At 35.3% G+C, this 12,812-nt stretch overlaps 1 protein-coding gene across 9 annotated transcripts in view; it reads left to right on the top strand.

Moving 5' to 3' along the window:
- EYA3 (EYA transcriptional coactivator and phosphatase 3) overlaps positions 1-12,812 on the top strand; it is a 110,303-nt gene that overhangs the window by 50,211 nt on the left and 47,280 nt on the right. For 8 of the 9 annotated variants that reach the window (XM_081308409.1, XM_081308414.1, XM_081308413.1 and 5 more), the window contains one exon: positions 7,228-7,365. The exons of the other annotated variant lie outside the window; for it this stretch is intronic. In XM_081308409.1, the coding sequence (XP_081164535.1) occupies positions 7,228-7,365 (138 nt within the window). The remainder of the gene's footprint in view (positions 1-7,227; positions 7,366-12,812) is intronic. 9 annotated transcript variants of the gene reach the window in all.

Below are 12,812 nucleotides of genomic sequence, written 5' to 3' on the forward strand. Positions count from 1 at the left end.
TGTATGTGGTGCTGAGGATCGAACGCATGCCAGGCAAGCGCGCTACCTCTTGAGCCACATCCCCAGCCCCCAAAAGTCATCTTAAAACGAGAAAATCTCCAATTTTCTATAACCTTACAATGTGCATAGGGAATTATTTTAATTGGTTTTAGGTATCTTGGACATGAACTGAAAATCAGAGTGATTTATCAGACGTTAATTTGAGGTTTTGGGGGCACCTAATTTCTATGCTGATTTTTCTGTGTGTGTGTGTGTGTGTGTGTGTGTGTGTGTGTGTGTAAATTGATAGCTATATGCACTGTGCTTTATTGCCCCTTGTCTGTTTTTCTAGCACTGGTGTCAGAAAATTGAGAGAAAAATTTAAAAATGTAATATGTTAATAAAATTATCTCTTTGTAGACTTTATTTAAACAAGCTGGGAATTAGAAAAATTTCCAAAAATCACCACGTAGATTCTGGATGTGTTAACTGTTGCCTGCCTTTGATTTCTACATTCTTATCTTTCCTGGCCCATTTGGATAGTCTTTTATGTTATGTCAGTGGTTTTTTGTGGTTGTGTGTGTGTGTGTGTGTGTGTGTGTGTCAGTAATTAAATCCAGGGGTACTTAACAACTAAGCAATATCCCCAGCCCTTTAAAAATTTTGTTATTTTAAGACAGGGTCTTGCTAAGTTGCTTAGGGCATCACTAAGTTCCTGAGGCTGTTTTCAAACTTGCAATCCTCCTGCCTCAGCCTCCCAAGTCCCTGGGATTACAGGAGTATGCCTCTGTTCCCAGCTTCTTAGTCATATATTTAACCAGCCAAGACTCTTTCCTTTTGGAAAGAAACCCTCTGAGAAAATTTTTGTGATTATTTTTATTTGTGTATATTAAAGCTAATTTTTGGACAGCTAATAATTATAAAGTAATTATTTTCACATTTTTTACCCTCTATTTTGATTTGAATTTATTATTAGCAAGTCCAAATCATTTACAACATTTTTGAACAGTTAATCATTCCTGCTGTTGTATATGAAATAAGATTCCCATTATCTCTGAATTCAGTTTATGGAATGGCTAACATAATACCATGTGCATAAAGATCCTAGGTATTATATCTATTATGATCATTTATTTCTAAATTATATATATTTATAAAATTCTGTTAAAAACGTAGAGGAGGGCTGGGGACATCTCAATGGCAGAGCGCTTTGCCTAGCACCTGTGAGGCATTGGCTTTCATCCTTAGCACCACGTAAAAATAAATAAAAGCATTCTGTCCATCTACAACTACAAAAAAAAATCTTGGACAAAACATCGAAACGTTGTTTATGTTGTAGAAAAAAATTTGATAATTAAGGCTCTTTTGATTTGTTTTTGTTTAATTATCTGGGAGTAAGCAAGGCTTGTGTTATATAAATTCTCTGTCAGTAATTGAGAGAGACAGATAGTCATTAACTTGACTTTAAGTAATATATGACACTTACTGGGGAAGAGATATTTAGGTTGAGGTAACATGAACGATGGATGTAGCATATTCTCAGATTTTTTTTTTTTCCGGAGCTGTGTATAATAGGTGTTTGTATGGGACTGGGGTTGTGGCTCAGAGGTATAGTGCTTGCCTGGCATGTGCAAGGCGCTGGGTTCAATTCTCAGCACCACATAAAAATAAATAAATGTATTGTGTCCAATTACAACTAAAAAATATTTTTTTAAAAAAGAGATGTTTGTAGTACTTTTGAAAGTTACTGTATCATTAAAAGACATTTTCTTGGGTTTTAATACATGCATTTTGGCAGTTTGTTCACTTAAAAGAAAGAAAACATTTCTTCTGAAAATAAGATTTTGGTACTGCCTATTTTAAGATTAGCTAGTCTGTTATTTTATTTCAGATGTAAATAGGACTTTGAGAAAAACCTCTTATAATCTATTTTTTGAGTACTTACTTTGTCAAGCAATTTTACACCATATATTATTGTCTCATTTAGTCCTCAGAATAGTCCTAAGCGGTAAGTGGTAACATTTTCACTTTTGATAGGTAGGGAAACTAAGACTTGGTTAAATCACTAGCCCAAAGTCATACAATTAGTAAATGCCCAGGATAAAAATTGAACCTACATCTGTTTAATTCCAGAGGGACTTATAAATTCACAACTGTATCAAAAAGATGGTCTCAGAATCATGTCTGAAATTAAAAAGTTTTTTCCTCTCAAAAAAAGGAGAAACGAATAGAAGAAATTTTAGGAAGGTTTGTTAGAAATAATCTTTGAAAAATGAGGAATGGGCTGGGATTGTGGCTTAGTGGTAGAGTGCTTGCCTGGTATGCATGAGGCACTGGGTCCGATCCTCGACACTGCATAAATTTAAATAAAGACATTATGTCCACTAAAAACTAAAAAATAAATATTTTTTAAAAATGAGGAATGCCGATCGTTTTCTTTTCTGAACTATTATAGGAGTTGGATGGGATGGTCGAATAGAAAAAGAGATTAGAAGTCTTAATTCCTAGTGATCTGAAGAATTTTATGTGAAGAAAAGGATTTATTTCTAAGGGTTATATACAATATGTTCTTAGTTGACACTCTTCTGATTTACTTTAAAAAAAATTTAATGTGAGTTGGAATATTTGGAGATATGTTTAAGGATGGGTCATTACATTTCACTTAGTAATATTTTTTGTGATACTTCTTTTGTAATCAGGAGTAGTACTCAGCTTACACTATTAGTGTTCAGCCAAATTAGTTATTGAATCAGCAAACCAATATAGTCTTACATTTTTTTTCCTAGCATGTGTGTCCTTCATTTCCTAATTAAACTAATTTCTAAAGAGCCATGACTCTGATATATACTATAAACTGAGTGATCAGATTAGAGTGGTAGAATTTATGATAAGGCCCCCACCATGGGGCATCAGGAGACTAACACTCAGGTATAGATTTACTTTTTCTATAGTCTCTCTAAGCAGCTATTGGTGCACCAAAGCCTGAAAGAGCTCGAAAAGCTTTCTAGTCATACTCCTGGCACAGTGTACCAAGAGTCAAGATACCTGCTGGGCACAGTGGTACACACCTGAATCCCAGCAGCTCAGGAGGCTGAGGCAGGAGGATCAAGAGTTCAAAGCCAGCCTCAGCAAAAGTAAGGTGCTAAGCAACTCAGTGAGGCCCTGTCTCTAAATAAAATACAAAATAGGGCTGGGGATATGGCTTAGTGGTTGAGTGCTTCTGAGTTCAGTCGCTGGTAGACAAAAAAAAAGAGTCAAGAAACCAGAGTTTGTTTTTCTCATTTGTTGTAAGCAGTAGTTCTATATTATCAGACCATTTATTTGGTCATGTTACCTATTAACTTGAATTCTGCACAAGGTGCCTTTAATGAAAGATACATACATGTCTGAAGTACAGGACTACAGTGATACTGGAGGCAGTATTTTTATTGTCTTTTATTTAACTGTTTCTCATAGAATAATTTTATATTAAATATCTAATTGTGTTTCTGACCAGAAATGCATGTGCCCTTATAAGAGAGACCAGTTTATAAATATTGTACAGTTTGAATATAGGTAAATAAAATTTAAGTCACATACTAAATAATAAAAGTATTCTCACTTGATACATTGTTATTAATGAGATATTGCTTTAGTGTACTATAACAGTATGTTCACAAATTAATACCTCATGGTCAAAACCTACTTAGAAAAGATATTGCATTGATTACAATATATCTGGAAATTGTGACATTTAAATTGTAATTTGCTTACCAAAAGTGTGATACATAACTACCAAGAATTAAGGCACTGATATTTGTAGGGGTTCTGTGTTTGGGATTGAGGTCTCTGATAGCTTCATGAATGTGGTATGCTTGGTGGCTAGGAAGTTTCTGTGCAAAGACACAGAAATGTCTGGCTGCTGGGAAAACTTCTGTGCAAAGACACAGGATGCCTGGCTGCTGTATCACTCACTGTCCTTCATGAGGAAACTGTGTGTTAGAGTCTTATCAGCCTTGACCTTGATTTCAGGCACACAGCTCCTGGGAATAAAGGAACTCTCTTGTTAGACAACCACATTATTTCACTGAGCCTAAACCTGCTAACAGTAACTTTATACAGTGGACTTTCTTGAGAGCTACACAGAGCTCCTAAGGTTGCATATTGCAACTTAGTATGTAACTGATGAATAAACTACATAATGTTGCTAAGTCTGTAACCTGCCCAGTAATACAATGAACAATATGTGCTAATAATGCCAATGGCCTAAAGTAACCTATTTATATAAATAAAGCTTGGCATCTTGTCCTGTCTGCCATTCTGCCATCTTTCTTTCCTGCCTCCGCATCTTGTCTCTGTATCTCCTTTTTATTTTCTTTACTGATAATTGGCATTTCACATCATACATGTTTTTAAAATGATATCTTCCCTGGGCATGATGGCACATGCCTGTAATCACAGTGACTCAAGAGGCTGAGGCAGAGGAGGATGGCAAGTTCAAAGTTAGCTTCAACAACTTAGTGAGACCCTGTCTCAAAAAACAAAAGGGATTGGGGGTGTAGCTCAGTAGTAAAGCTCCTGTAGGTTCAATCCCCAGTACCCAAAATAAATAAGTAAATAAAAATAAATCCTCAAACATTTTTATTGTTGAAAATCAAACTTAGCAAATATTACCTTAGGACTGGCTGACCTGGACAAGGTGTGGTTAAATGACCATGAAATAAATGGAAGAGGCAGTTCTCCTAATTCATACTAAAGATATTATTATTCCATCTTCTCAGATAAGTTATTTCATGTAGTTCATAGATAAGAAAAGAATATGCATCTTTTTTATGCATTAAGGGTTTGAGACAAAGCAGTAACCATGTTCCAAGGAGAACCTAAGATTTTCACATTTCTTTTTTTATTATTTAATTTATATATGACAGCAGAACGCATTACAATTCTTATTACACATATAGAGCACAATTTTTCATATCTCTGGTTGTACAAAGTATATTCACACCAATTCGTGTCTTCATACATGTACTTTGAATAATAATGATCATCACGTTCCACCATCATTTCTGATCCCATGCCCCCTCCCTTCCCCTGCAACCCCTCTGTCCTATCTAGAGTTCATCTATTCCTCCCATGCTCCCTCTCTCTATTCCACTGTGAATCAGCCTCCTTATATCAAAGAAAATCTTCAGCATTTAGTTATTTGGGATTGGCTAAATTCACTTAGCATTGTCTTCTCTAACTCTATCCATTTACCTGCAAATGCCATGATTTTATTCTCTTTTATTGCTGAGTAATATTCCATTGTGTATATGTGCCACATTTTTTTATCCATTCAAAATTTTCACATTTCTCCTTTACTATTCTTAGATTTTCTTATCAACAGAATTGACAAGTCCAAGTTGTACTGAGGTATTTTAGCACCCTGGAGAAGCAAAGGTCCTTATTAAAGTATTTCTATTGCTTTTATTAGTTGAATATAGATTTCTTATCATATTAGGAGTAAATGAAGTTAATTAATGTTGATTAATGAAGCCATATTTGATGTTAGTACTGATTACATGCAAAGTGCCTAATATCAGCTTCAACTACACTGATCCAGCAACCATAGCTATTCAGAATATAGTGGGAAAACTAGGCAATGGATTGTGGGTTTTTTGTTGTTGTTGTTTTGTTTTTGTTTTTGTTTTTTTACAAAATAACCTATTTATAGCTAGAATTGTCACCAAATCTATGTAATCATGAGTATTTCACTCACAAAAGATACCATTAGGCTGCAATGTACAAAATCTTTGTTTATGGTTTCCTAGTTATTGCAAATTAAAAGAGGTGCAAATGAAGATGGAAAATTGTAAAGAAGCAATATATTGGGTAAAAAAACAGTGATCTCAGAACCTAAAAATCATAGAACTATTAGCAAGTTTTATTTAGTACTAAGTAAATGTCTTTACATTACAGTAGCCTTTACTCTAATATTTATATATCACAGCATAATATTGATGTTTGTAACAGTAATTCCGAGAAACATCTATTCACTATTTCTTCCTTGCTAAGAAGGCAGGAAAAGACTAAATATATTTTGGGAAGATAGTCACTCAGAAGCATTATAATAAAAATAAAGTAAAAGTGAGCTAGGCACAATGGTGCACGCCTGTGTTTCCAACTGCTTGGGAGACTGAGACAGGAGAATTCCAAGTTCAAAGCCAGCCTCAGCAACTTAGTGAGATCCTGTTTCAAAGTAAAAAATGAAGGGCTGGGGCTGGGCTCAGTGTGGAACACCTGCCTTGCATATGTAAGGTGCTGGATTCAATCCTCAGCACCATATAAAAATAAAACAAATAAAATGAAGGCATACTGTCCATCTACTACTACTACTACAATAACAACAAAGTCTGAGATGTGGCTCAGTGATTAAGTACCCCTGGGTTCAATCCCTGGTACAAAAAAAAAGGGAACAGTTATGAATAATGGTATAACAGATTGTATGTTCTGACATGAAAAGATGCCTCTCAGATATTATATGGAAATGAAAATTATGAATGGTATATATAAAATGATCTGTTTTTATCAAAAATAAGAAAGATTAGTACATGTGTAGAAGAAATCTGGGTGACACTTCTGCAATCTATTAAAAGTAGTTAAACAACAGAATTATATATTACTTTTTTTCCCAGTTACATATTTCTGTAATATTTTTAATTTATAAAAATAAGCAGGTATGTCTTGTAATAATCAAAAGAAAAAAGGTTATAAATAATCAGCTTAAGAAACAGAAGTATTTAATATATTTTAGAAAAATTCCGTTTTTATTTAATGGGTAAGTGGATTTTAAACTTGGGTGGAAGTTGTCCAAATTGTCTGCCACCTTGACAATTTGGATAAATGAACATCAGACACTCTTTATGACAGATACTCCAGTTTGGTGTCAGTAACTCTTTCTGAACCCTAGTCAGTTACCCTTAATCATTGAAATGAACATATGTGTGTGTATACACCACGTAAATACACACACACACACACACACACACACACAAATATTGGGGGTTTTAGCAGGAGTTTTGCTTTTATGACCCCCATCTCCTAATTCTTTGAAAGTGTATTTGCTTGTGGTGTATTACAAGTGGGAGAATCTTTAATTTTCTCTTACAAGCAAATTTTATTTTTGTTTTAAGATTTAGATTTTAAACCTACTGGCTAATAATTAAAAGCATAACCATGCTCCTCAGTCCCAGTGTATTGTTTGTAATTGGTCCAATTTATCTGATTCAGGTGCATTGTGGCCAGGTATGAAACCTGAAAGTGGTTTAATTCAGACTCCATCTCCAAGTCAACACAGTGTTCTTACCTGCACTACAGGGTTAACCACAAGCCAGCCAAGCCCAGCACATTATTCTTATCCCATTCAAGGTAAATAGGCATGGTTGTGTGTGTGTTATTTAATTATTATTATTGTTTTTTTTAATTTTAAATCTACCTGTATATCCAAACAAATTGGATAATACAGGTGCTCTGTATTCTTAAATAGAAAGGAGTGATATGTGCATGCTTTTTGTGTTAGGCAAATCAGAGCTAAAGAGTGTGGTTTGTAAGTAGTATAGCCTTTGGATGTGAGCTGCTTAATAGTTTGAAGCTTCCCTTTTTTATGTTGGTGTCCAAAAAACCTCTCTGATTTTGTTCTAATCTGTTCTCAGTGGCATTTTACCCTATAAGTGAACAGAAGAGTCCATAAGTCTGAATTAGCTGACCTCTTGTGTATGAATTGTCCGAGTGGTATGTGAGCTGCGTGCTGTTTTTCTGCTATGGCTTTGTTGCACCTGTTCTCATTAAGTACTTCTTGGTGAGAGTATTTCTCTTGCTCAAAAAGTTCGTTATTATTTGTTTTAGGATGTAAAGCCTAGCATTAAACTCTATGTAACTTTACTTTCCTGAGTTGTTCTTTTTAAAGGTGATAAATTATATCAGAACAATTAGAAAGGAGGACAAAAAACTCAAAGGCACCATGGGATTAATTGCCACCCTACCAAATCCAGAGCAGGCAGTTTGTCATTGCTCTATTCTGGGAGTAGTGTCCATGTGCCTGACTTTTCATCTGCCTCCTTTTTCCTGGCTTTTTATTTCTCACAAATGGACTCTAAATGGATAAATGATAGACAGCTAAAACTTTCATGAGGTATTCTTAAAATATGAATTTTGGTGATGACAAAAAAAAATTATGTAAATTAGTGCTGGGGATGTGGCTCAAGCAGTAGCACGCTCGCCTGGCATGCGTGCGGCCCGGGTTCGATCCTCAGCACCACATACCAACAAAGATGTTGTGTCCGCCGAGAACTAAAAAATAAATATTAAAAATTCTCTCTCTCTCCTCTCTCACTCTCTCTTTAAAAAAAAAATTTATGTAAATTAAACAAAATTTTGACTTTCAGTTTAGTGGAACTACTGTTTGGTCTACTGGAACAGAATTGGTCACTATGTTTACCTCCTGTCATTTATCAAGTTTTCTCTTTCTTTATATTCCCTTCTTAGTCTCCTTCCACTTCTTTATTTCTAAGCTGGGAACAAATCAAGAGGGGAAAAACTCAAGAACATGACTTTGTCTATCTTCACTACCTCCTTTCTTTTTTTTTTTTTTTCCTCCCCTGAGACAGCGTCTTGCTATGTTGCCCAGGTTGACTTTGAACTCCTGGGCTCAAGTGATGCTCCTGTCTTAGCCTCCATAGTAATGGAGACTACAGGTGTATGCCACAGCACCCTACTTTCCTTTTCATTTTTGTGAAATGTTTCTCTATGTTAATAAGTAGCCACATCTCTCCTAAACAGGTATATTCCTCATGGCTAAACCTTGATTGTAAGAGTAAGAGTTCCCTTCTTTTATATTAATAACTTTCTACCAGGATGGAGAACCACAACTCTTCTTTAGTTGTATCTTGAATTTGAAGATCTTGATAGCTATATTTACTGCTTCCTCCTCCCTAGTACAAAAAAAAAAAAAAAAAAAGCTTAAACATCAGTAACCACTCCTCTTATTGTGTATTAGTGTATATTTTTCCTTGCAATTAGTTAACCTGGTTTCCCTCATTTTGCAATTAATGATAATTGCTTGTATTCAGTAAGTGCTTATTATATTCTTGATATTGTTCTAAGCAATGGATAGATGTTACTCATGTTAGTTTTTTTAGTACTGGGGATTGAATACAGACCCTCACACATGCTAGACAGGCACTCTGTCACTCAGCTATATGCCCAGCACCCTTCCCCCTTCTTATAAGATAGGATCTCACTAAATTTTCCAGGCTAGCTTGGAATATGCTATCCTCCTGCCTCAGCCTCTTGAGTAACTGAGATTGCTGCAATGTGCCACCATGCCCAACTTAAGTAATCTTTAAAACAACACAATAAGGAAGTATTTTTAATCACATTTTGCAGATGGAGAACCTCAGGCACAGTAAAGCTAAGTAACTTGTCCAGAGGCATAGAGTAAATAATATAGGCAGGATATAAGTTGGGTATTCTGACCCCAGATCATGACTGTAATTGTTAGATTTTCAGTATTGAAATCATCTTATCTGTATCACCTCTCCCATTTTGAAAACCTGTACTAACATAATATAAATTTATTTTTCCTCCCATTTAATGTTTGTTAGTACTTTGACACACGGTAGAAAATAAGGCAGAAATTAACTATCAGGTTGTCAATTTGTGCCATTTATTCTGAAGGAAAAGTTAGTAGAAAAACTATTGGCTAAGGGGCTGGGGTTATAGCTCAGTGGTTGAGCGCTTGCCTCACATGCTTGAGGCACTGGTTCAATCCTCAGCACCACATAAAAAAATAAATCAATAAAAATAAACTGTTTTTTAAAAAAAGAAAAGAAAGGGGCTGGGGATGTGGCTCAAGCGGTAGTGCGCTCACCTGGCATGCGTGCGGCCCGGGTTCGATCCTCAGCACCACATACCAACAAAGATGTTGTGTCTGCCGAGAACTAAAAAATAAATATTAAAAAAAAAAATTCTCTCTCTCTCTCTTTCTCTCTCTCTCTCTCCTCTCTCACTCTCTCTTAAAAAAGAAAAAAAAACACTGGGAAGAAAATAATAAATTAGAAAAATACCAGTGGTTTAAAAAAAAAAAAGAAAAGAAAAGAAAAACTTATCGGCTAAAAAGAAATATGGATATTATTGGTGAATTTGAACTGCCTGGGTTCCTCATTATCACTGTCTCCCACCTCTACCCACCTTATCTTTACTTTAGCATGGTAATGAAGGGTAGTTATTCAGGGCTGCTGCTTTCCATCTAAATAACTGCTCAGTTATTAAACAATAAAGACAAGTACAGTGTATCAATTTTTTAAAATATTTAGTATTTATTTATTTTAGTTGTAGTTGGACACAATACCTTCATTTTATTTATTTATATGTGGTGCTGAGGATCGAACCCGGGGCCTCTCATATGCTAGGTAGACACTCTATCACTGAGCCACAACCCCAGCCCCAGTGTATCAACTTTTAATTTTTTATTTTTTGGTGTGGCGATTGAACCAAGGGGATACTTTGCCACTGAGCTACATCTCCAGTTCTTTTATTTTTTATTTTGAGACAGGTTCTCTCTAAATTGTTGAAAGCTTCACTAAGTTGCTGAGCTGGCCTGGCTCAATTTTGTTAAAAGTGGTCAAAATAGCAGTACCCACTCATCCTGTCCCAAAGCATTAATAGCAACCTATCTTCCCTGAAGAAATTACATCAAAGTCAAATCCTCTTCTGGCTTGATTAACTCTAATCAAACCTTTTCTTGGGCTGGGATTGTGGTTCAGTGGCAGATCGCTTGCCTTGCATGTGTGAGGCACTGGGTTCAATCCTCAGCACCACATAAAAATAAATAAAACAAAGATATTGTGTCCATATATAACTAAAAAAAATTTTTAAAAAACCTTTTCTTAAGTTTATACCTCAGTAGTACCATTGTGAGAAAGGACAGCTCTAGTGTACTTACAAAAATCTTTGAATAAGTAGATATGACTTATCTTTGAATAAGTAGATATGACTTCTTATTTTCCCTCCTGATCCTCAGGGTAGTGATCAGATCTGACTTTTTGTATTAGTTTTTTCCTAAAGGGTCTGGAACCCATATGTCTCTGCCTTTAGTCATTTTCTTCAGCTGAAGTGGCTTAACTAATAATATTCAAATACCAAAATCAAGATGTTTCAAAATTAATTTTAACTTTTATTAAATGTCTTTGGGCTTTACTAATGTGGTAACTATTCACAATAGTCTTTCTTTAACCAGGAGTTTGTGTTTTGTTTCATTTTTATTAATAGACGTTACTTTTAGTATAGTTTTAAATTTATAGAAGATTGGATAGATAGTACTGAGAGTTTTCATCTCTCTCCACATACCCTGCAGACACTTTCCCCTATTATTAACACCTTACATTAATGTGTTATATTTGTTACAATTAAAGAACCAGCTAAGTATATAGTTTATTCAGATTTTCTTATTTTTTTTAACATTTATTTTTTAGTTGTAGGTGGACACAATGTCTTTATTTTACTTTATGTGGTACTGAGGATCGAATTCAGTGCCCCACACATGCTAGGCGAGCGCTCTATCTCTGAGCCACAACCCCAGCCCCAGATTTTCTTAATTTTTACCTGATGTCCTTTTTCTGTTCCAGGATCTCATGTAGGATACCACAGTACATTTAGGTTCCTCTAGACTTTGCAGTTTCTCCAACTCTACTTGTTTTTGATGACCTTGAGAGTGTTGAGTGTATTTTGTTGTTTCAACTTAACCACCAGGAACACTTTTGGTTGAATCCTATGCCTTTTTACATAGCCCCACTTTTTTGGTTTCTGTTTTCAATACTTCCTTAATTTTTGGCACTATGAGATGCTCCAGTCTCATCTTGTATATTACCTGTCCAAGTCCTATAATCAACTATTTCTCTAAGGAGACCTGGTTCCTCTTACTGGAAAAAATGATATTAGAAACCAAAATATGGGCATGAGGGATGCTTGTTGCTACTGGAGTATCAGATGTCTTTTTTTTTTCTTCTTTTGTTGTTGTGATACTAGGGATTGAACCCAGGGTAGCTCTCTACCACTGAGCTACATCCCCAGCCCTTTTCTTGTTTTACTTTGAGATAGGGTCTCACTAAATTGCTGAGGGTCTCACTAAGGTGCCTAGGCTGGCTTCCCTTGGAGTCTTCCTACCTCAGCTTCCAAGCTGCTGGGATTATAGAAATGCACCACTCCACTTGGTTCAGTGTCATTTCTTTAAGATTCTTTTAATTAACAGAGAAAGAAATATACGTATGTATACTAACCTATGTAAGTACACATATGTAAAAACATTTCTATATGTAATAGTCTATATGTTACATTAATCATGAGTTCTTACTGAATTCTCTAGCTTTAATCCATTATCACATAAATCATCCTATACTCTATTTCTTGCTGCTGTAAATCTGTATTCTAAACATTAAGAAACCTTGTTCAGGAAATTACTTTGATTTACTAAGCTCCTTGTGGACAGATTTCTTTGTTCTATACATTGATGCAACTCACACACATGAAATAGTACTTGTACTCAATATTATCTGATAAATGAGAGAATGAGCAACTTACTTAAACAATCACTTTTAACCAAATATGCACAGTTTTTACTGGGTCTCAAAGGAATTGGATGAGTTTTTGGTCAGGTTTATTGGTCACACACTGAGAGTAAATTTTAGTAATCCACCCACTGTCAACCTCTAGCAGAAAATAGTGGTTTTGCCCCCTCATACCTACTGTATGCAGTACACCTAGTGCATCCTATAACTATGTATAGAGTGTCATCTACCATATGCCAGGTGCCTTGCTAG

This window comes from Spermophilus citellus, assembly GCF_964194105.1.
Source record: "Spermophilus citellus genome assembly, chromosome: 9".
In the NCBI taxonomy this organism is placed as follows: Eukaryota; Metazoa; Chordata; class Mammalia; order Rodentia; family Sciuridae; genus Spermophilus; species Spermophilus citellus.